At 33.5% G+C, this 23,852-nt stretch overlaps 1 protein-coding gene across 3 annotated transcripts in view; it reads right to left on the bottom strand.

The window, feature by feature from the left end:
- Positions 1-1,027: 1,027 nt before the first annotated feature.
- LOC109606635 (uncharacterized) overlaps positions 1,028-23,852 on the bottom strand; it is a 35,926-nt gene continuing 13,101 nt past the window's right edge. Inside the window, exons 1-3 of one of the 3 annotated variants that reach the window (XM_049961532.1) lie at positions 12,889-13,165; positions 8,891-8,951; positions 1,028-3,077 (exon numbers count right to left, since the gene is read on the bottom strand). In XM_049961532.1, the coding sequence (XP_049817489.1) occupies positions 1,218-3,053 (1,836 nt within the window). In that variant the 5' untranslated portion in view covers positions 3,054-3,077; positions 8,891-8,951; positions 12,889-13,165 and the 3' untranslated portion in view covers positions 1,028-1,217. Of the gene's footprint in view, positions 3,078-8,890; positions 8,952-12,768; positions 13,166-23,852 lie in introns of those variants that run through there. The other 2 variants (XM_049961531.1, XM_049961530.1) reach the window with 2 other exon arrangements.

Genomic DNA, 23,852 nt, shown 5'->3' on the forward strand with positions numbered 1-23,852 from the left:
CTTTAATTTTTTTATTGTTTAACTATGTAATTGTTAAATTTATAAAGGAAAGTTAATTTTTAATATATATTTTTTTGAACATAATAACCAGAACAAAAATTATTTGAATTTTAAAAAAATTGCTCTAAAAGAGTGTTAATCAATCTTACAGAGATGACATAAATAATTATTATAAAATCAAACAAAAATTAATTTTCGCACGTATAAATAATACTTGTGAGTTTATTGTTATACATAATGTGAAATATTTCAATTATTGTAATTTAAATTAATCAACGTATAAATCAGGTTTAATTATATTTCTTAATAAATAAGAATTCTTAAATATTTTACTTAATAATAAATCATGTGACATAATTAATTCATTAATCACATATTTGTCATAATCAATTCCAAATTATAATTTTATTAGATGACATTACTGTGCCTAAAATTCCAATAATTTTTTAATTGATTATATTTTAAATTTAGATATGACGAGTTTGTTAAGAACGAGGAGGTTTTTAACTAAGATGTAACTATTTATTTTTTATAGTTATTATTAATTAGGTCGAATGTTGAAATGTTTAATGAACTTGCAAAATTAGTTTTATGCATTAATTATATTTTCGAATATTAAATTATTATATACAATAAAATATATAGAATAAAAAAAGAAATTAAAATATAGAATTTTATTTTCTTAATTTATTACACACCATTTTTATTCATTTTCGATTTCAGCTGATAATTAAAACGAAAAAATAAATATTTAATTAATTTATTTGATTTTTTATCATACTTACCTTGTAACTTATTTTAAAAATAAAAAAATATATATTTTTAATTTATAATTGAAAATTTTATACTAATAAAAACTAAGTATTTCTATCAATCAAGTGATAGAGAAAAAGTTAATACTTTAACCAATTTGTAGTATTAAATGACTGAAATTTTATTATGAATTGAAATAATTTTAATTTATATTATTATACTTAAGTAGATTTATTATATAACATATATAGGTATATTTAAATAAAGGACACAATACAAGTGTAATAGCTTTTATTTAAAATTATTTGATTGAAAGGTTATCATCATTTTTAATTTAAATAAAAATTTACTAAAATCTAAAAATCACAAGTCTTAAATTAATAGAAAATATTCGAAACTTACACAATAAACAAATCACAAACAGCCAAGCTGGGGGTACATGATAATTAAATTTCCAATTTTATTTATAAATACAGCGTTCCATTGCCGCGCCTTTGACATTGGCCGCTGATGGAATACTTGGAGTGTTTCTTATAAACTATGGCCGCAGGATCAATGATTTTCTTCGGCTTCTCCACCATCGGCATCGATATGTCCGGGTGCTCCCTGATCTCCCAAACCAAGTTCGTCAGACTTCTGGGTCTAGACAGTTTGCGAGATCTCTTCTCCGGTTGCTTGGCGCCGCCTCCCGAATCGCCGGACGCTCGGCCGCCCGAGTTGCTCGAGTCCAGGGTGCCGTCCAGCTCCATAGCTTGTTGGAGGTTGTTCAATGATTTGTAGCGAATGTTGAATATGGGAGAGCCCGACTTGGACATCGGACTCGGCGGCGTTTCCTTCATGGGGGAGGCGCTCTTTTGCCTCAACAGCCTGCTTCTTTGTGAATGCCCGTTTTTGACGTACAGCTTCGGCAGACCCGGCGGAGTTTTGTCCGTGTGGGTCGTTACTTTGGCTGGGTTGTCGCGTATGGTCGATGAAGCGGACTTTCGATTTCTTTTCTCCGCTTGTAATTTTTTCGTCGGGATCGTTTCTATAGGAGGTGGTTCTGGTTTCGTGAGATCGGACACCGGATGTGAGGGAGTGGAACTGTGGGACGTCAGTGACGGAGATGGGTCTGAAAATGGGGAACGAATGTTCTTAGGGAGTGGTGCGAATCCACGCACGTAGTCGTAGATCTGGTCGATTTCGTCGTAATCCTTGGAATGAACAGGGATTCTGTTTTCGTCTCTCCTGTGGTAGGAGTGTTTGGTGCGGTGGTTTGCTGAATCGGATGATGCGCTGCGCCGCAGTAGGAAACCGTTTTTAGAATCGGCAGGCTGTGTGGGGGACTGCTTCTTGGAATCTCCTAGTTTTCCATCTAGAACTTGGATGCGGTCAGCCACGTCGCTGGCCAGTTTCGTGCATTTGTCGACCAGTCTGTTAAATTCCACCATTTCTCTAAGCTGTTCCTCGTTGCGAGTGCGGAGGAGTTTCAGCGGTGCAGCTAAGGGTAAAGCAGTGACGTTTTGACTTTCTTTTTGCAGGGGTAAGGCGAACACGTGTTCCTCTTCGAATATAGACAATAACCTAAGTTCTGGCACAAAATGACTGGGTGATTTCAAGCCCCTCGGGGCCGTTCCGTGAACTAATCTAACAGTTAAAGGCAGTCGCTTACTCAACAAGTTCTTTGCGGTATGTACGCCGCTAATGTTGTCTTCTCGGGCGAGGGCGGAGAATTTTCCCCTCTGTTCCAGGCCCAAAAGGATGGTGTCGCCTCTACTGTCGAGACACTTGAGGTAACGACCCTTGGAACCAGACAGAACAGCCTCGCCTGTTGGGACTAGTATTTCACCCGCCGGTATGGTCCTGGCGCCCTCGGGGACCACGGTACCATCTAATTCAGTCTTGGCTTGGACTCCCCGTATCGTTTCGCGTACCAAACAGCCCTCCTCCGGCCTCCTTCGGGCCAATTCCGCTACCGATTCTATGCACCGAACGGCTCTGCCTTCCTCGCTGAGCAGCTCGAAATACCCAGTATAGGTCTCGGGTATGACAAGGCGGGGTCCCACGCACACCAAACGGCGCCCTTCCTTGATCTTCACAGCCTGAGCGATGATCTTCTGCCGCTTGCCCGCGGACACCAGCATCGCAGTGGATTGCAGGCCCGGACTGGGCAGCGTCGGGACGCCCAAGCCCCCATACTGGCCCTTGATTATCTTCACGACAGCCGGCAGATGGTGCTTGGATACGTATTCGCGTAGGTAGCTTCCCTCGTCGGCCCAACGGGCCGCCGCCACGGTAATCTGACCGTCAGTGGCCGCCATTTTCGCATCACTTCGTCTTCATCTCTGCAACCAAAACGGATATCAATTAATAACTATTACATCCACGTTATAAATAAAAAAGCAACAAAAATATGTGGGTTTCTTATTATTGAAAGACCGTATAACCTAAGTTTTATGCGGAAGGTTTGTCCTTGGTTTACCTTGTCCATTCTACTCAATTAGCTGTCAAAGACAGCTTTGAACTTTCCACTTCGTTCAATAATCCATAGAAATCAAACATATCCTATAATTACAAGCCAAATAGACCAGTGCTATCCTAGTAATTAAATTCTACTGTAATAGATACACATTTACCAACAGATATTCAATTAAAAGACTCCTATTATACACGTTCATGATAGTGAAAGTAGTGTTCCAAATGCGTCGCTTGGCCTAGCTAATTAAAGAACAATTCTCCGTAAAATAACATTTTATTATTAAAAATACGTTATTAGAAATTTGGGCCACTTACAAATAAATAATTGGTTCGCATTTAACTGGTTTAATTATTTTTAGTAATTTTAATTTATTTGACATTTATCAACTTAAAATTTATTATCTCGTATTGATTTTATGTTATTTATATCTTGGACAGAATGGGAAATATTCATGAGTTCTTAAATTTGCCAATTATTTTTTTTTTTTGAATAAGATTTAAATAATCATTAATTAACATTCTTACTAGTAGCAAAAAAAGGTATAAACCTATTAGTGTAAATGCTGTGGTTTGGTAAAACAACTGGTAAGTGTGGATGAAAGTGTGTCCTCCGCAGAGTCATCACAGCCAATTTGACTTATTTTTACAGTTAGAACAATTTTCCCCATTTAGAACCCGGCTGTCGCAAACCATCAATTAATCCTTTCATTAGTAATAATAACACATCAAAACTAGGTCCTAGGCCAGATTTGTTTTTTAATTTGTTTACGTGTCGAAACACCATTCACGAGTGTATCATTCCACGCCAAACACAATAATTACACTAATTACATTGACTCACAAACATAAACAAACCTTTCTCGTCGATTTTAACACCGTTCCAGTTTGATTTTGTGATTTGACACACATTTCCAGCCGTCACACTTTTTCTTTTGACGCGTTTGCATAGAGTGAAAACGAAACCGCAACGTGCACAACACACATACATCTCCGTTTAATTTGGATCATTTAATTTATTAATGGCGGTAGAAACTCGGACACGGTTTACGAGTTGTTTATTTATTGTTGTGCGGTTCTCTTACTGGGGATTAAATAATATTAACGGCGTTGTTATCTGGCTTTCCTGGGCCAGCGTTGGACGCTGGTGAAAGGTGAAAACTGTCTGGTGGTTTGTTTAGATGTGAGGGGAGTATTTTAGAAGCACAACTTCGGTGTTTTTATAAAACTAATTGGCCTAAAAATGATTCTAAAATATCTGATACAATTTCGGTTTTGTATCCAGCTCCTAAGTGCAGGTCGTACATAAAGAGTGAACATAAGGTGCTGATCTTATCCATTATTGAAGCGCCTTTTAACAATAAAAGAACGAATCTATAATACCAAACAAAGCGAAAATAATGAAACAGTATTTTTTAATCAGTCCCATAATACGTTACAATAATCGATGTTGTTTATCTAAGCCCGATGCAAAACAAAACAGCGAATGAAATTCAGTCATGTTTATATTAGGTCTTCCTGCAACTGTTCTTTATAGATTTATATTTAGATTGCTCTGTAAAAGGAAAACCGACTAGTATCGAGGTCATTCACAATTTTAATTAAGCATACATTAAAAACTCACAATCATAAGGCCAAAAGGAAACAAAAATCGAAAACCAGTTTTTATTTCGTGGCAACAGTTTTCTAAGGCGGACGTACTGTTTTAATTATGGGTGGTTAAAAATTCATTATGTTAAAATAGAAACCTCCAGACAATAACGATTCAATTTGTCTAATGAAAACATTTAGCGCAGACATTAATAATTGCAAAAACAATTTTTAATTTAATTCGACATTGAAATCATTTTCTTTTACCTGGGAATTGTGCTCACCAGACGTTGAACACTCTTCAGCATAAAACGTTTCGTCTGTTTAACAGTAATTAAACTAAAACGTGACAATAAATTCCGAGAGAAAGGGAATTAATGTTATTATTTAATTAGCTAAATGTTTCATTTGTATTTATGAATTGGTCGACCAGCAGAATTGTGTTAATGGGAGAAGCAGTCAATTTTGCATCATAATGAAATAACATAACATTTTACTGCTTCAGAAGATAAATTCACATGAATATGCCATGGGGATTTTTACGTTCTGCATGTAATTTAGAATCTTGTTGGTAGTTAAAATAACCATAAACATTAACATTAATTTTTACATATTTTATGGCGTGCTCTCAACTTGTTTTATGTTTTTCAATGAGATGGTCATTGACCACATTGACTCACAAAACGACAAAAATCCTTGCACAAATGGATAAAATGTTTCGTCCCTAGTCGATGTTACATATTTGTGACGTATTCAGGCATATTTCATAAAAATAATATAAGTATTGTACAACGAAAGTGCTCGTTGCACATCCAAACCTATACAATAAAAAAACATCATGATAATTGAAGATGGTTATTTTTTTTTTTTTTTGGTTGGCGGATTTCGAGCGTGCAATCAATGTAAATTTCGGTACCGGAAGACACATGTAAAATTTACATTGTAAATAAAACGAAAAGTAGCGTTATCCATCCAACTGTTCTTGTGAACCGGATTCATATTTTAGCACCTGTAAATCGTATTCATCCGATAATTAATTTCAACTGTACAAACGGTTGCACACAGTTTGATACAATTTCGTAGTTGAGCACGTACTTTTATGTTCCATAACACACGAGAGTGCAGTCTGGAGCCTACAAAATGCTCCAAGATTTAAGTGTCATGAATAAACATTGGAATTATACTTTTAGATCGGATGTTGTCGTGTGTTCTGTATGCGATGGGTGGAAATGCGTGTAAAAAACGTCTGTGCAGGATTATTTGTAATTGTAATGGACGGGCATTAATATGTAATTGTGCACAATGGCGAGAATGTGTGGTTTCATAACACGATAATTGACCCTGTGGAGTTTTCTTTGCCTGAAAATCGAGTAGAGGGCGACGTTGTCATACTTAAAGGTGTAGTTCATTAAGTCAAAAACAAGTTACAATGAGCAATAAAACGGATTTCATAAATAACACGTAGGGGAAAGTACCGACCGTGCAATAAATTGGGCCAACATTTAATTGTTTGTTTGGAACATCAATACTTATGCGTGAATTTAATAGAGCATTAAATTAATTTTGTTATTAACCTTTACAAATTTTAAACATTACTAATTTAAGTGCAACTAAATAAAGCGGTTTCAATAAATGTATGACCCAATATGCCGTACTCTCACTTTGCTCTTCTTTGTCAAGCCAAAGTTTAATTTCAAACTTTTGCAAACTCAGATGGAATAATTATAATCTATGGAAAGTGATGTAAATTAAAATTATTTTCATACATAAGTGGAACAAGTACACCAATACGTCTTCCTGTTCTATTCTTCTTGATGACGCTGCCAATTTTACAAAATGATAAATTATCATGTTAGTTTAATTCAACGAAATTAATAAATTTAAAATAAATTCATTTTTCTTTTCTCCTTTAAGTTTTATTTTTAATTGTACGAATAGCAAAATAGCTTCAAAGTAAGTACCGTGTCGAGGTTTGGAGGTGGAAAACTTAAAAACTAGCAAAAGTAAAGCCATTAACCTCCAAAAATAACAATTTCTGAATAAGAAAAATATCTTCAAGAGTGTCAGTGTTTCAAATCCAGACGAAAAAATTAATTAAGAGCAAAAGTGAAAGTATTAATCACTAGAAGTAACAATTTCAGATTAAGAAAAATATCTTCAGTACCAACTACAAGTAGTAACTTCTCAAACGTGAATGGAAAAATGAATGAAGAACAGAAGCAAAGGTAATAATCATCAAAAACGATAATTTCTGAGTGACAAATATATCTTCAACAGTGTCATGGATGATGAACAGAAGTGAACCATCAAAAATAACAATTTCTGTGTAAGAAAAATATCTTCTGTGAATGATGAACAGAAGTGAAGGTAATAACCATCAGAAATGACAAGCTCATAAGAAGAAAGTTATCTTCGACAGTGCCAGTGTTTGAAACCAAGGCGAAAATATTAATGAAGAACAAAAGTGAAGGTATTATTTACCAGTGACAGATTAACAAAAATAATTTCAGGATGACCATTATTAACGTTTCAAACAGGAAGGCGAAAATGAATGAAGAAAAGAAGTGAACGTAATAACCATCAAAAGTAACCATTTCTGGTTAGGAAAACATCTTCAGTATCAACTACCAGTAGTAGCGCCCGAAACAAAAAAAGGAGAAATGAATGATCCACAGAAGTTTACTTTAGGCAAAAATGGCAAATTTGAGAAAAAAATCTGAAACCAAACGGAAAATGTAGCAAATGTAGTCGCGAATTCGGCGCCGGTTCGGCAACGCCGTCCACCTCCGGCGATGGTACCCGCTCGCGCGCCATGTCCGACCTTGAGCTGGTCACACTTCTGGTCAGCGGTGGCTGTGGCGGCAACCAACCAACGACCACGACGCACAGTGACTCGATTCTCCAAAAAATATGGCAAATACTCCACCACAATATTTGTGGTTCCAGCTTTTAAACCTTTATGAATTGTATCAAAGGACCACGACAATCTTTATTTGTGCCCAGTTGAAAGTTTGTTTTATTTCATTCGGTCTTCTTATTCCTGGTACCAGGATTGACATTTTATACAGTGTAACAAGTCAAAGACACTACCTCATCAGAGTTTATGCCATTCGTGACAATAATTTTGGTTCTTTTTAGGTTCCTGGTCAATTATCCGCCTTCCTCGATGACCAGTCAATTTTTGCAAGTTCAGGAAATTTTTCTGCGAATACTCCATGGTGCGATGGTCGGGCAAGGTCCGTCCGCTATTCTCTCTCTCTTTCTGTGTGTGTGTGTGTGTGTGTGTTGTGTGTATGTGTGTGTGCGCGTCCAACGTCGTCGTCCGGCCCGGCCGACCGACCGGTGAAAATGTGGCCTTGACTCCTGCGAGTTCATGCGGCCGGCGGAACCATCGCACACACTCACACACACATACAGAGTGCGAGAGCACTTGGCGCACTTTCTACTAAACTTTACAGTGCTTTTGCGAAGCGGAACCCGCCGATCTTGACAGACAGTATGCGCGAATCAGTGGTCAATTAACGGCCAACCGTAGGTATCAAGTACCAACATTGCAATTTTAGATAGAACATGAACCAATTTATTTAACAATAATAAATTGTTTAAATCACTGAAAGAGTGGAAGAAATTTTATATTCATTTTAAATGTACCAACCACAAAGGGACTACAAAGTAATGGTACCAAATAGCAGTATTGATAAGATTTCTGGAAACTATATAATACAGAACCTTTAAAGTATGAGTTATACCTACTTCTAAAACATATTACAACAGTACCAGTCAGAATATTCAAAATTAAACTACAAATTTCTTTTAAGGACAAATCAAACCGCATTAAAATTTTATTTTGAAAAATTTAATTTATTATCTCAAATAAAAAATTGAATTTTACCATTTTACCTCTAATTAAGTCATTTACATCTTTTTTGTGTTTAGTGACCATCACACCTTTCTAATTTAAAACTAATGTTAATGACCGTTTGTTTATAAATATGCAATTGTCAGTTTACTGTAAAGATAAAAATTAAAGTAAATAATTTTGCAATTAGTTATACATACAATTAAACAATGAAAGAGCCATAACAATACTTACAAACTTCATCGGATATGAGAGTTGTGATTTATCCAAATTTAATCCTGAATTGAAAGCGATTCTGTAATAAAAAATCCTATTTTAGAAATTCTATTATAAACATAACTTACTTAATCCATTATTTAAGTGATACGTTAAATAGAGGATTAAATAAAACACAAATGTATTAAATTGAATGTTAATAGACATGACAAATTGTATTGCATAAGCTTCTGTTAAAAATTGAATTTGTTTAATTAAATTTTTATACCTAAACAAATGTCAGGGATAGGAATTGTGTGTAATTTAAATGATTGTGAAACTCAATAACATCTTCTAAATATTAATAAAAAACAATTGCTTGACATTTATTTTAGATAAGCAAAGAAAAAAAAAAGTTTTGTTCACCACTAGGAAGTGTAAGAACAAAGTGGGACGAAAAAAATGCTTAATAATAATTAAATTTGCGCCGGTCAGATCGATTTACTTTTTTGTCGCCGTTGATCGCATCGAAAAACTCCCAATGGTTACATGAATTCAATAACAATCAAACTCAAAAATTAACAATAGTAATTGATATAACAGTTAAGAGAATCGAAATTACGGTACCGCGATGAATCGAATTCCACTCTTTGTTTTTGAAATGTTAGCAGAAAAAACCGGCCTAGTAAAATCTAATTTAAAGCGATGACTTAAGCCACGAGCTCGAAATTGTGGGAACCAACCCACAGGAATTGTGTTACGATTCTGACATTCACAAAACCTTGATCTTGAATGCGAGTCCTGGATGAATAATGCGTTTCCTTGCAACAGCTGCAACGCAATGGAGAAAAAAAAAAATGCAATCTCCATTAGACGTAATTTACCGTAATGGCTTAAGTCACCCAGTTCTGAATTAAATCGCACCTTTCTGTCTCCATCAAGGTTGGGGCGAAAGGAAAAGGCAACACGACGCTTTTAATACATTACAAGCAAATATTAATTCTCGACTACTGTACACAAACATAAACTAATGTAGTTTACATTAATCGATACTTAATTGAGTTACTGGTCAATAATAAACAATCGTGGAGTTAACCTTATATTGATTTTTTGTGAGTGGACGTGGATAAATTGGAGTGAAGGGGACTTGTTGGGATATGTTTCTTTAGTTTATATCTTGTAAGGAATATAGTAATTATAGTATGTTACTTTTTGTACTTTCGTTGTTTTAATTATTACATGTGTGTACCATTTATGTTGATTATGTAGACCATGAGATTGAAGTTGAAAGTGTTCCTACAGAGAGAACAGTTATTAATTTATTATAAAAATTACCTACAATCGGTTGTCTTGAAATGCTTGCAACAAATCTCTAGAGTATAATCATCTTCCTTACCACGAACAACCGTTTGGTTCCTGTGATATCGTTTCTATATCGAAATATTTTCGGATCAATAACTTAATAGACGTTATCGTTAACAATTATAATATTAGTCATTCTCGAACAAGGTCAATAATCCCATTAGCATAAACTAGCTATTCAATCTCGTGCAATTCCACCTTTTCTTCCACTTTATGTGTGGCATTCGAAAAAAGAGAACAGATTAGACAGCAATTTTCGATAGTCCGTAAGAAACAGTCGGAGCTGTTTTATTCCCAGAATGGGCCTTTTTGTTCACCACATAATTTAGAATGTATGTATTGTTAACGTTCCTTTATGTTTCAACGGTCCAAAAACTGGTAGATGAGCTTCTCGGAACCGGATAACACTCCAGTCCTTAGAATTTTGGTCCGTTGATTTTTTCGCGATTGCAATCGGGTCTTTGTTGCTCGGAAATGCATAATCATAAACCAAACAGTCCTAAATAAATACCCCCGGTTTGGTTCGGATTGACCTTGGAAATGGAACAAAATGGTATCGTGTGGAAAAACTGTTTCTTCCATGTCGCTTCTTCTTGACGAGTCGTATTCATTAGTGCTTTAAACAAATTAGCTCCTCCTTAAGACATTTTATTCTAATTATAGATGCACTTAGCAACAAACCTGACATTTAGTATTCCAGTTCTGCGCCATTCTAGAAACTAATAACAATTAAAAATCAACTATTCCCCGCAATTTACTTCTGTTTTAATTATGTGACATAAAAGATGAAAGTCTCGCTTGCGAATGAAAACGCGGATTATATCATCCTGATCTTCTTAATAACAGTGCAAAATATCGCCTCCGGCTCAAGTACCATCCAAACACAATAAATACAGCAAAGCACCCATTCAACTATTGTGATATGATAAGTTTTTTACGCGGCAAATTGGCTGTTATGCAACAAATGGTAGTGAAAGGTCGTTTGTTGATGAACACTGCATTAAGAGTTATTGTTGACGTTTAGTTGTTGCTGGTTTACAACGGTTCAGATTTGTGACACACTTTTCGCACCTCAAACTTTTTACGAAAGCCAACGTGTAATTATTCAAGGTTTTCATATAAAAGGTTAAAAAATTGTTCGGCAATACTAGCTGTCCATTTTGGGCTTTCCAACAATAAATGAGATTTAAAATGAACCACACGAATTGTTCTTATTCCTTCATACTGAAGATATATCTATGACAATCCAAGCAGGAAATAGAAGAACTACGTAAAATTGAAGAAGTTACATTTGTTAGTTAATGTATCAGATGATAGCAAAAAATAGAGGAACCAGTGACACAATCTGGAAGTCATTTAATTGCCAAAAGTGTTTCGTGGAAGAAGCAAGAATTGATCGGCCATCATAAATTTTGAAACATGCATGTTAAACATCTGTGGATATGGTAATCCTTTCTACCTGTGCCGAAGCCATCGACAAGAGTCCCACCGAAAACTATGAAACCTGTCCCCCTGTAATTGACTTTTAAGTAACCACCGTCGAGCACTTTTTTCATTCTCGTGCGATAAAACCGTCGTTAAGCGCGCAGTCCACGCCTGCAATTTAATCGTCGCCGGTCGAAACCTGCTCCGAGCCGAGCAAAAATTTCGTGTTTGGGTCGTCGGCCTGGCGGCCGCGTAATTGCCGCCGTCCACTCAGCGTTTCCAAGTCGGCCACGGAACGAGTCGGCGAGATGGGCGCGCGATTTTGCCGCCGCCTTGTGACGCCCGTGACGCCCAGGTTGCTGACTTACTGACCCAGCGGAAAACGGGATGTGGACACTGATTGATGCGAGTCTGGCTAAGAGGTTTTCGGTGATTATTGCCACTGGACGATTTATAAACTGGATTCGTTGCTAACGGACCAGGACTAATGTATGTTCCTTCCAGCTTCGTGGCATTATATTTGCAAAATACGAGAAAATGATGGGCTGAGGCGGCTTTTAGATGAACACATTAATTCCGTTGAGCAAATACCCGTCGCCAATCAAAAGAAACAAAAAGAAAAAGTCAAAGCTGACAATAATATAAAGGGTCAAAAATTTTGAACAAGGTGACTATATATCAATATTAAAATTACAAATGTTCCTTTCAGGCTTGTATACACATCTTAACCTAAAATGAGACTTGATAGAGTATCCATTTGAGTTTAGTCTCACTATTAAAGTGAAGAAAAATTTGTTGCTGTTTTTTCTTAATCTAGACGAAAGTTGATTTTCTTCTGAAACTAAATTAGATCACAAATATTGACCTGCTTGAAAATAGTAAATAAATTTGCTGATTTTTATAGACCTTAATGACTATAATTAAATGTTTATAAAGTGGTATAAAATTCTTTCTGGTCTTTCAGTTTTTCACAAATTTTTAACAATTTAAAAATTGTAAAACCCATTTAAATTAAAAAATAAATACCGTTTCCGGGAAGGGAAAACTCACAAAAACAATATTAATGGTTTATCATCGCTTTTCCGATATTTACCACAATATTTAACATTATTATCTTGGCCGGTACGCACCTTCTCATTACACCGCTGTTATTAATTTCCACGCCAGTTCTACACAAACAATTAATTTAATAACTAACAAAATTGCCTATTAGACAACGACAACCAAACACCACTCTCGTATAACTGTACCTTTTCAATAACACTGCCGTGATTAACTGTAACCTTTCCCCCCAGATTCTAATTATCCCGGTCTCATAAAACTAATTAATTGGGTAATTAACGCATCGCCGTCACGGTTCGTCCAATAAATCACCGAATAACCGAAAATAAATCCAGGAGCGATGTAATTAAAATATCTCGAATATTTTTTACTTATTTAACCTCGTTACAAACGAAACCGTACCTATCCGAATTTACTTTTCTTATTGGCCCCGTTATCGCACGTACAAAAATATTATTCGGCACTTTCTTTATTGACTGTTATCACAGTTATCACCACGGTAGTTTCGGACCAACTGCGATATTCGAGCGGTGGGTAGTCAGGTTCAGGCGGACTGGAAATTGGAAGTTCGCGATAATCGGGATTTCCACCTACACACATCAAAGACCACAGAATTTTAACGAGTTCAAGGCTGGCAACGTGATAATGAGCGAAAACTCACTCGGAAATTGTTCTCGGATACGTCGGGAAAATAATTACAGTAAAAAAAAATGTTAAATGCATGTGTTTTCGTTATTATTTTAATTGGTCTTGTTCTCAAGGCTTTGATTTGAATATGTTTATAAACGGCTACACAGTCGGCTGTTATATAACTTAATAAAAAGTTTAATTAAGTTAGACGAAACAAGAGCTCTAGAAAAAATATTATGAAATGTTTTATTTAAGGCTGAATTGATTGTAAAATGTTTGGTGTCTTATTTTACCGAAAGCTTATAGGTATAGACGTAATGTTTTACGTCATAGTATATGTTTATAAAATTTATAAATGGTAGCAATTAAGAGTAAATTGGAGCAAGTTGCACAATCGACCAATACGTTTTTACTTTTTCGGGTCAAATTTTTTTGTAGACATCATAAAATTAAATGTTTATGTCTTCTAATGTTAATTTGCTTAATGACAACTAAACGATGTCGCTGGATCGAGATTAATTTAATGAACACAAGAGCCATCAAAGCAATAATTGTTCAGTCTCTCATACACTTTAACTTTTGGAAGATTTCCACGTCTCAAGTACGTTTGCCACTTATACATCAAGTATTTGCGTTAAATAATATCATCAACTGTAACGTTTGATTGACGGCAACTTAATAATCCTCTAAAGTGTTATGCGATTGATTTTTATTGTCAGAGAAAGTGTTTGGCATTATCGCAGTGTCAAAGAGAACAGCTTCACCTTTCGGCACTCGACGTTGATGGCATCAATCGTTCCAAAACATTGTGTGTTAATTAGTCCCCGCGATAGAAAGTGAAACTACAACAAAAATCGCGTTAATAACATATGGTCTTTGCACACCGATAACGATTGCAATCAATGTAAATAACGATAAAGTAATGAGCAAATAAGAAAACTAAACCCATTGGTTTTTATCTAGTTCAAATAAATGCAAAAGTACCACGAAAAAAATTAGAACGAAGTGCATGTACAAAACGATACACATCCATCCATTTCAATTCGAATATAAATTGATACATGACACTGTTTAAGAACGCTGGTGCCCCACATTTCGCAGTCTTGCATCTAATTTGTAGACAAGTCAAAATTACTCAACAAAATGCCACACATACCGCCATTGTGTCGATTAAAACGATAAAACGTAACGTTTGACGTAGCAATCATGTAAATACGCCATCAATTCGAACAGTAACTGTATTTATTTTACAACCGAGTATTTGGGCGTATTGGTATTATTGATAGAGCGGATTGAAAATTATTCACGCCTCGAATATGCAAAAGACACACGTGACACTTAGCCGAAATGTGCCAAGATAATTTATGAATTACATTTACGGCACGTCCGTACGAATTTCTTGTGCAACGTTGTGCCATTGCGATTAATCAAACGTTTGAGTAATAACAATGCGAATGCAATTCTGTGGCAGTTTTAAATGTTGTTATTAATGTATTAGTCATGAGTGAATAACTCGATAAAATGTGCTTTAATGAGAACAACAAATGGGTTTGTCGGAAAACAGATGATGGTTGTTGTGACAAAGAGCAACAGCTAGAATTGGAAGATGAAGGTTAATTTCATGTGATGCAATATTTTTAATCAATTCGATTTAACGCTCTTTATCAATATCGTAGCGTGGAATTATTATAATTAATAACCCTGTTTAATTTGCTAAGGACAATGGAATATTATATAGAATGGTTGAAAACAAAATTTCTTATTTTTAAAAGTATATTTATTATTCATGTAAATAATAATGTTAAAAAATTAATTGTCTCTCAAGTAAAGGTGTAGATTTTCTTTTCATTTGATAACGACAGAGGAATATTTTGATGAAAACATTGTTCAAGCTTCGATAATTATCTAAAATGTCAGGTCAAAAATCAATCGATTTCTTTAATTTGGTATCGACTATGGAATATTTTAGAGTTTAAAAAATTACGTCAAAATCTAAATTTCTTGTTTTTAAAGGTATTGTTCATGGAAAAAATTCAGTGAAGCTGAACCATTTATTAGACCAAGAAGTAGAGGTGTATATTTTCTTTCAATTTGGTAACGACAATGGTTTATTTTAAAGTTTGGTTAAACACATAATTTTAAAGACTAAATTTTTCGTGTAAAGAATTCATTGAGCTTCAATAATCATTTAAAAGTGATATCAAAAACATATCAAAATCTAAATTTATTGATTTTAAAAGCATTGTTAACGTAGAAACTTTAAAGATGTTCAACAATTAATTAAACTCTTTGACACACAAATAGACAAATAGATTTTTCTTCAATTTAGTAATAACAATGTAATATGTTAGAGTATGGTTGAAAACTTAACTTAATCTACTAAATTTTTTGTTTCCAAAACTATTATTATTATCTTTAAAAAATCAACGCTCATGAATTTACTGAGCTTTAACAATAATCTAAAATCTCAGATCAAGAATCAAATATGCAGATCTCCTTTCTATTTGACATCAACTGATTCTAAATGCATTGTTTAAACAATCAATTAAACTCTTATACGAACAGATCAGATGTAGATTTTCTTTCAATTTTTAAATATTGTAGAATATGACTGAAAACTTTATATTGATATCTAAATTTAGTGATCTTAAAAGTATTATACACGTAGATACTTTAACGATTTTCAACAATTAATTAAACTTTTATACTAATAGATAGGGTGCAGATTTTCTAATTTAACGACAATCTAATATATTAGAAAATGGTTGAAAACTTAACTTCAACTACTAAATTTTTTGTTGCCAAAAGCATTATTCTTATTTTAAAAAATCAATGTTCATGTAACGAATTCACTGAGCTTTAACAATCATCTAAAATCTCAGATTCAAGAATCAGGAGTGCAGATATTCTATTCCACTGAAAACTATTTATTAATACCTAAATTTACTGATTTTAAAAGTATTATACACGTACAAATAAAGTTCAACAATTAATTCTTAGACCAACAGATTGAGATTAAGATTGTCCTTCACTTTAGTAACGTCAATGTAAAAGATGTTAGAGTGTGATTGAAAACTTAATTTCAACTACTAAATTTTTTGTTACCAAATCAATATTCATGTAACGAATTCATGTAGTTTTGACAATCATCTAAAATTTCAGATCAAAAATTAAAGGGTCAGGGTCTTATTTCCATTTGGTATCAACAATGGAATATTTTAGAATACGATTAAAAACACTGTATCAAAGTTTAAATTTACTGACTTTAAACACACGTCAAATTTTCCTTTAATTTAACAATTGAAAACATTTATATTATTAATAAGCAAGTTTCTTATATTCAAGAACAAATGACCAAGTGACATGAGTTAAGTTTATCTTTAGAACTAGAAATAAATTTTCAAAATGCAATAATTTTTCTTCCAAATAATTTTGTTCAGTAGTTAATTCAGAAAAGTAGCAAGCATAAATAAAATGGTAGTTGTAAACATCTGCACACGAAGCCCCGAAGAAAATACATTTAGATAAATTACAAAAATATGGAAATTAACTACCAAGCAGGCAATAAATCTAATTTTATTTGATTTATTAACTATGATAAATATATTAATAAATAGTAGGAATCGGAATGTCTTCATCAATTTAATTTTCGACGCCGAGTCATTACCTTGTTATCAACGGCAACGGTGGAATACAAAGAAAATCGGTCCGCGACATTATATATTCCCCGGACCCACTTAACGAGCAAATATTTCTGTGTTGAGTCACGGACAAGATCCCAAAACGAGAAAATTGTTCCAAAAGGATAACGTGAAGTTCAAGGTCGGTGAACTGTTGTGAAATTGGCATTTCCTCCATGGGACAAGAACGTGAATCATTGTCTTTGTACGCGAATCGATACGATTAAATCCGCATTAGCATAATTATTTGGAACTCGACTTTGGTAAAAATTTTAGAGGTCGCCTTCTCAGCCAAACATTATTCAATCATTCCTACATTTTTATCTCTAGTGCTATAAATAATGCAATTATTTAGTCGATGATGAATTCGTGTTGCTTATTTGAAGTGCCCAAAGACATCAATTTTACTCCATACAAGCAATTTACTTTCGCATTTGATTATTTATAGTTGCAGCTGTCTTATTGAATTCACCCACTCTTAACGAGGTGCTCGTATATGGAGCAGGTTTCTTACAGAGCGTGCCGTATGGACATCTATTAAAACTTTCTAATTAAACCTTTCGATATTGAATAGATCTGGTGCACTTACGACCGGTCCTGAACTCGTTAACCGCGCACCGCAAATAATTATTTTACTATTTCAATCTCGTCCACTACACAAATCAATTATGTACCAGTTCAATTCCGCCGCAACGTTTTCCACAAGCGTCCAGGAATAAATAATTCGATGGTTACGTGGATGACACCGCAGAAATTCTTTTCCAGTTGACGGTCCGCTGGACCCGGATGTAACTTTTCGGCCCGTACAACATATAGAAAGAAAAGTGTGAAATTTGTCAGCAGCTGTGACACTAACCGAATTGATTGGGATTGATGGCGGACGGGGGGATCTCGTTAACCGTTACTCACAATTAGACGAACAAGATTCGGACGATCATTGTATATTATTTCGGACGCGTATTAATTTACGCATTTCATTCGTATATCACGATTAGCGCGTATCCCCCGGTTTACACGCCCGCCAACAATATCCATTCCGCCATTGATGCAGTTTCGTACCGTTACGCGATATAATCCGATTTTTTCTGAAAGCGGATAATTACAATAACAAGGCACATGGAATGGGGATCTCGCACACATTTTTAAAGGTCAAGTACATATTTAACGGCGATATTTGTTCGACTGGGTGATTATTCCATTTCGCTTAAGAAACACGTTCGTTCCCATCAAACGTTTATGGCAGTTGCTGTTATATTAATGGGGCTTGATTGTACGAATGTGTGAAAACAATCACAATTTGAAATTTTGAAGAGCTCATTCAAACTAATAACGTACAACTGATCAAATTTGATATTTTGGTTTAGATTTTATCAAATAACTTCCATTTAAACAAATTTTTTTGAACTAAATTTAATGAAAGGAGTATTAATTAAGAGATAAATTGATCAATAATTTGTTGAAGATATTATTTCTTTGCAAAATAGTAATAGTTGAGCATCAAATTAATTGATACAATGTATTATTTTAGAACACAAAATTAAATACCTCAAAAGCGGTCACTCGAAGAGATATTTATTTATTGCAACTTTTTCTCACAAAAAATATCTGATTTACTGAAAAATAATCAAATTTTTCAAAAAATGTAGTTTAAAAGTAAATTATTTAATAAAATTGAAAAAAAAAAAAAATTAAATTTAACCTTTTTTATCTCAGTTTTTAATCATTTTTGAATAATATTCCTTAAATTTTTGTTATTCAGTTTAAGTAAGTGAGAAAACAATTAATATTTGAAATTTTGAAAAACACATTCACAGCTATCCTATAACTGATCTAATTTGAAATTTGTGTAGATTTTAGATATATTTTTTAGGAATATCTTTTTTCAACTAAAAAAGTTTGGATAAACAATATTTAAAATATACTAAGAAGTAAAATTTTAAATTTGATCAGTTATTATTAATTTTTGAATGAAATTCCTTAAATTTCTGTTTACTGGAAAGTAAGAAAATATTTGAAGAGCACATTCAAATTCTCAGCTGACCTACCTAAAATATTGGTTTAGAATTTATTAATGACTTAATGAAGAAAATATTTTTTCAACAAAAAAAAAAAATTATTAAAAGATTTTAACGATTTTAAAGTACATTACGAGACGTAAGAAGTTCATTCTTTAATCTTCAAATAAATTGGTTTAAATGAAAATTATTTGATAAAATTAAAACCAAATTTTAAATTTGAACGTTTGTATTTCAGTTATTATGAATTTTTGAATAATATTCCTCAAATTTTTTACTGGAAAGTGAAGAAACAATCAATATTTGAAATTTTGAAGAACTGATTCAAATTCACATCCGACCTACAAGTGATTTAATTTAAAAAATTTGATTTAGATTTTATTAAATGACTTTGATTTAAATTAGACAAATTTCAACAAATAAAATTTAAAGAAATAATAATTTTCTTAGAATATACCAAGAGGGAATACTACATGTCATAAGAAATACCCCCTTTAATCTGTAACAAAATAATAAACAATATTTAAATTGCTAAAATATCCCTTTAAATTTTACACAAATAAATCACTTAATCCTCAGTTATTATTAATTTTTGAATAAGGCAAATTTATGTATTACAAATAAATTTTTTACTGCAACATGCTTATAGTCCATATGAAACATATTTATGTTCATATAATTATTGAACAGGAAGTAAAATAAAATTACCTAATTCTGTACTCACAAATTTTAACCCAGGTCTTGGCAAAACTCACCCTGAAATCAAACAAAAAATTCACATTAAATTAATATAAACGTTAAAACCGAAATACAAAATTGTTGTGATTGATTGCGTATTTATTCTTATTGGCATCTCAGAAACGACAGCGTATTAGTTCACTTAATGAGTCTCGTGTTGTTATGGTTTTAGGCTATCGTTTACCAATTAGCTACCGTTTGCCAACCATTTTTTTACGACCCGTACGATCTCTTTGCTTTCACTAGTTCATGTCCCTAATTGCGTTCGAGATACATTTAATATTGAATCTGGCCGCGGAAAAAATGTCCACAACTCGGATTGCCACAGACATAGATAAATTCCATTTGGCGTTGTGCAACAATTACATGTATACAATCAAAAGTAAATCGGATTTGTCAATGAACTAGATATGTAAACATTTCGAGCATGTGAAATTAACATCGGTATTATGCTTTCTGTCGATGTAACAAATGTAGAAATCAACTTGAATTATCTTATACATGTTGGAGATAATCCTTTCCTGTTCCACGAACTATTTCAGATTCTAATGATCATTCATCGCAATTAGGAAATGGCAAGGAATATTTATTGGATTAGCATATAAAACCATTTTGTAATTTTTAAATTATATTGTAAAAGATAATGTTTATGAAATATAAACCAACTAACCAGAACAAATATATTAGGCATTGATGATATGTGTTTTGAAATACTGACAGCCGAAGGAAACTAAATGTTACACATGGTTTTACCTAAGAAGTGGACTGATATTAATCATAATTTTGTATTTTTTGTCCAATAACATGGAAGCAACTCATAAATTTAACCAAACTGAAAAACAATTTCAAACGGAGTAACTTTATGTCAAGGTGAGATTATTTAAATAATTTTGAGCCTCCCTTTTTCTATTGGATCTTCGCAATGATTTTTAAGGACACTCTAGAATCCTGCTCATTAAACAATCTATTTATTAAATAATAAAAAATAAAAACAGAAATATGTAAAATATATATGTAAAAAAGTATTTTGTAGGAAGAATGGTATAAATTTAGGTTAAATTATAAAAGGACAATTTATTAATATTAATTTAACAAATTTTTATAATCAGCATATCCTCCATAATTATTATAAGCACAACTAACAATTCAAAATAAACGAGACACTAAAACTTTTCTGTTGAGTAAATAATGATTCATAATGTCTATTACTCGTAGGATTTTTTAATAAATAAAATTGAATATTTTTGCATTGTATAGAGAATAAAAATACCTTTCATATGAGATATTATAAGGCCAGTCTTTCCATTAAAGGAAAATAGTTTATAGTGTCCATATGACAAAGAGTTGTGGCAGATGGCTGTTTTCTGTTAAATTTTTTATTAGATTTTTTAAAATTTTACTTATTCAAGGAAATTAATAAAAAATTATTAGAAAATGCAACATTCAGTAATTTTATTACGTTGTAAAATATGCTATTTATAATGCACCATGGGAGACACCCCCATAAAATTTGTAATATTTGTACGATTTTTCCAACTGTAAAGCATGAAAATAGGTAAATTTGAAATAATATTCTTCTTATAAATTTATTATAATAGAATAAATAAAAATATTAAAAATAATAAATTTAATTGTGAAAATTATTCAATTTATTTAACAAATAAAGATAAATCAATTACCACTAAAGTAATTAAGATATATCAACACATACATTAATCAACGAACGAGAAGTTTTTTCTAAAATATAGAAAATATTAAAACGATTTAATCTTGACCTTCCTACTTAAAGAACGAAGTAGAACATAACATACGAACATTTATTAATCTAAACACATTTGAAAAGTAAAAGATACATTTTTAAATTGGTCTAGAAGATATTCTTATATGTTTTATACTTGTTGTAATTTGTAATTTGGATAAGTAATATTCCCGAAGTACCCCGTAAAAATATGTTTATAGAAGACAGTCTGTAATTTGGCTAAGTGTTTGTTAAATCAAAATTGCCGATGCTCATAACTATGCATCTATCATTTTCTCTTAATGTATGTTGAATGAACTAATACAATCCTAATAAAAAACCAGATCACTATATTCTTCTCTAATGTATAACATAACCCAAATGAACACTCGCAGCCCTAATTACACTTAATTATATAATAAGCAGTTCAGAATGGAATAAACTCTCAATTATATTGAAATTATTACACAATTATGCAAAAATGAATCGCCCGGGGAAATGCGAAATGATGAATTTTTACGTTGGGTCGTTTAATGATTTTGCAGTCTATTTATAGGCGGTCCCGTCTTATGGGTCCGTAAACAATGCCCGTTTCTGTGACACACAGTGATGGATGTCAAACATAGGTGTGTTTTGTTGTTCGGAGATGGTCAAGTAACGGTTTTTTTTTTACCAACATCTACCACGCACCACGGTATAGATTCTGCGGGTCAAATCGGTACCCGCAAATCAACGTGCAGGTCCCACCGTTAATTTGCTTTTCATTATCCGCAAATTGGATTATTGTGTCAGCCAGTCTAATGGTGCGGTTTTTCGGTCGAATATTTCCGCCTACCGCAGATTTGTTTCGTGTGTGACTGCGATACACGGACACATTTTAGTGGCCTGTAACCTGACGGTGCGGGAACGGCCGTAAGTGTCATTCAGTAATGGAGACGTGGGTCGTACCTATAGATCCTGCACCGGTCGTTACTATGGTTGTTTTATAAATTAGGAAACAAAGCCATTAAGGCAATGCACTTCATCGTGGGCACAATAACATCTTTACTGCTACTAGCAGTCATTTTCTATATTAAATTAAACTTTCAATTGTGCCTTAACGTCCGTAAAAAGAATGTTTTGTGGCGTACACTGGACGGCATCTGGCCAGTAACATTAAACGTCCCGAGTTTTATTATTATTATTTTTTTATTTGTTGTTCTTTCATTGTCGCGACACCTGCCCAAACGTACAGAAATAATTTGCTTGTCAGGCAGATGCTACCGGCGGTACCGGTAGGGGGGCGATGCATTGTGGAAAAAATTGTTTCCCTTTTCGTGTCGGCCGAATTCAGTGAAAGTTACTCGCATTTTCTAATTAATTAACGGACCCGCGGGGAGGAAACGGGCCGATCGAACTGTGTGAATGCCGCGGTCGGAGTACCTACACACGTTCGCCCCTTCCGTATTTACATGATTCAATGAGCCAAATCGACGTGGGGACAAATCGTGAGTCACATTAGATAAGTGGTGTATCGATTGTGACGCATTGCTATCTTTCCTATGGAAATCATGTGAAATCCAACCACGAACTTATAAAAATTACGAGTTACGAGTTTCCCATGTTGTTTGTATTGACACTCGAGTACCAACGGAACTCTTTCATCCATACAAGCAAAGGAAAAACACCTCACCCCGTTTGTGCGGTGATTTAAGGTGAAACTGCGCATAAAATTCATAACTATGATCTAATAAAAATAGAAAAAACCGACGAACTCACAGACCAGTAACCGCACCTTAACAGCAAATAAATCGGTAGCGAAAAAAAGTCGACCGATGCCAGGCCTCATTTGAGCTACGCGTCCAAACATTGACTTAACTATTGACCAACAACTTATTATTTATAACTAATACACCGTAACATTTATTAAACTGAAAACCGCTAAATAACCTTTAAATAAATTATTGGCGCAAATTCAATATTGTTTATTGCATTTTATTTATGATCGGGCTCGTTGAAAACGAAGATTAGCATCTCTTGCGAAATTCTTCTTTTTTATTGGCGGTGGAACGATTTATTGTCGTCGAGATTTTTACTATTGCGGGCGGACAGTGAGATTTTGTTCTTATTGTGTTTCCGTGAAGGTTATTGTTGAAATTTTTACAGCAGTTACATTAATTACGACGTATTATTACACGCCAAAATAAATGTGCATATTTAAATTTTGAAATACTCGCGTTAAATAATCCATCATTGACATGTTAGAAATCGAATTTGTAATGAAATATAGAAGGGAAAAATAAACAAATGATAACAACTAAATAAGCATATAAATAAATTGTTATTGATTGAAGTCTTAAATTTGTTAATAT

This window comes from Aethina tumida, chromosome 1 (assembly GCF_024364675.1).
Source record: "Aethina tumida isolate Nest 87 chromosome 1, icAetTumi1.1, whole genome shotgun sequence".
In the NCBI taxonomy this organism is placed as follows: Eukaryota; Metazoa; Arthropoda; class Insecta; order Coleoptera; family Nitidulidae; genus Aethina; species Aethina tumida.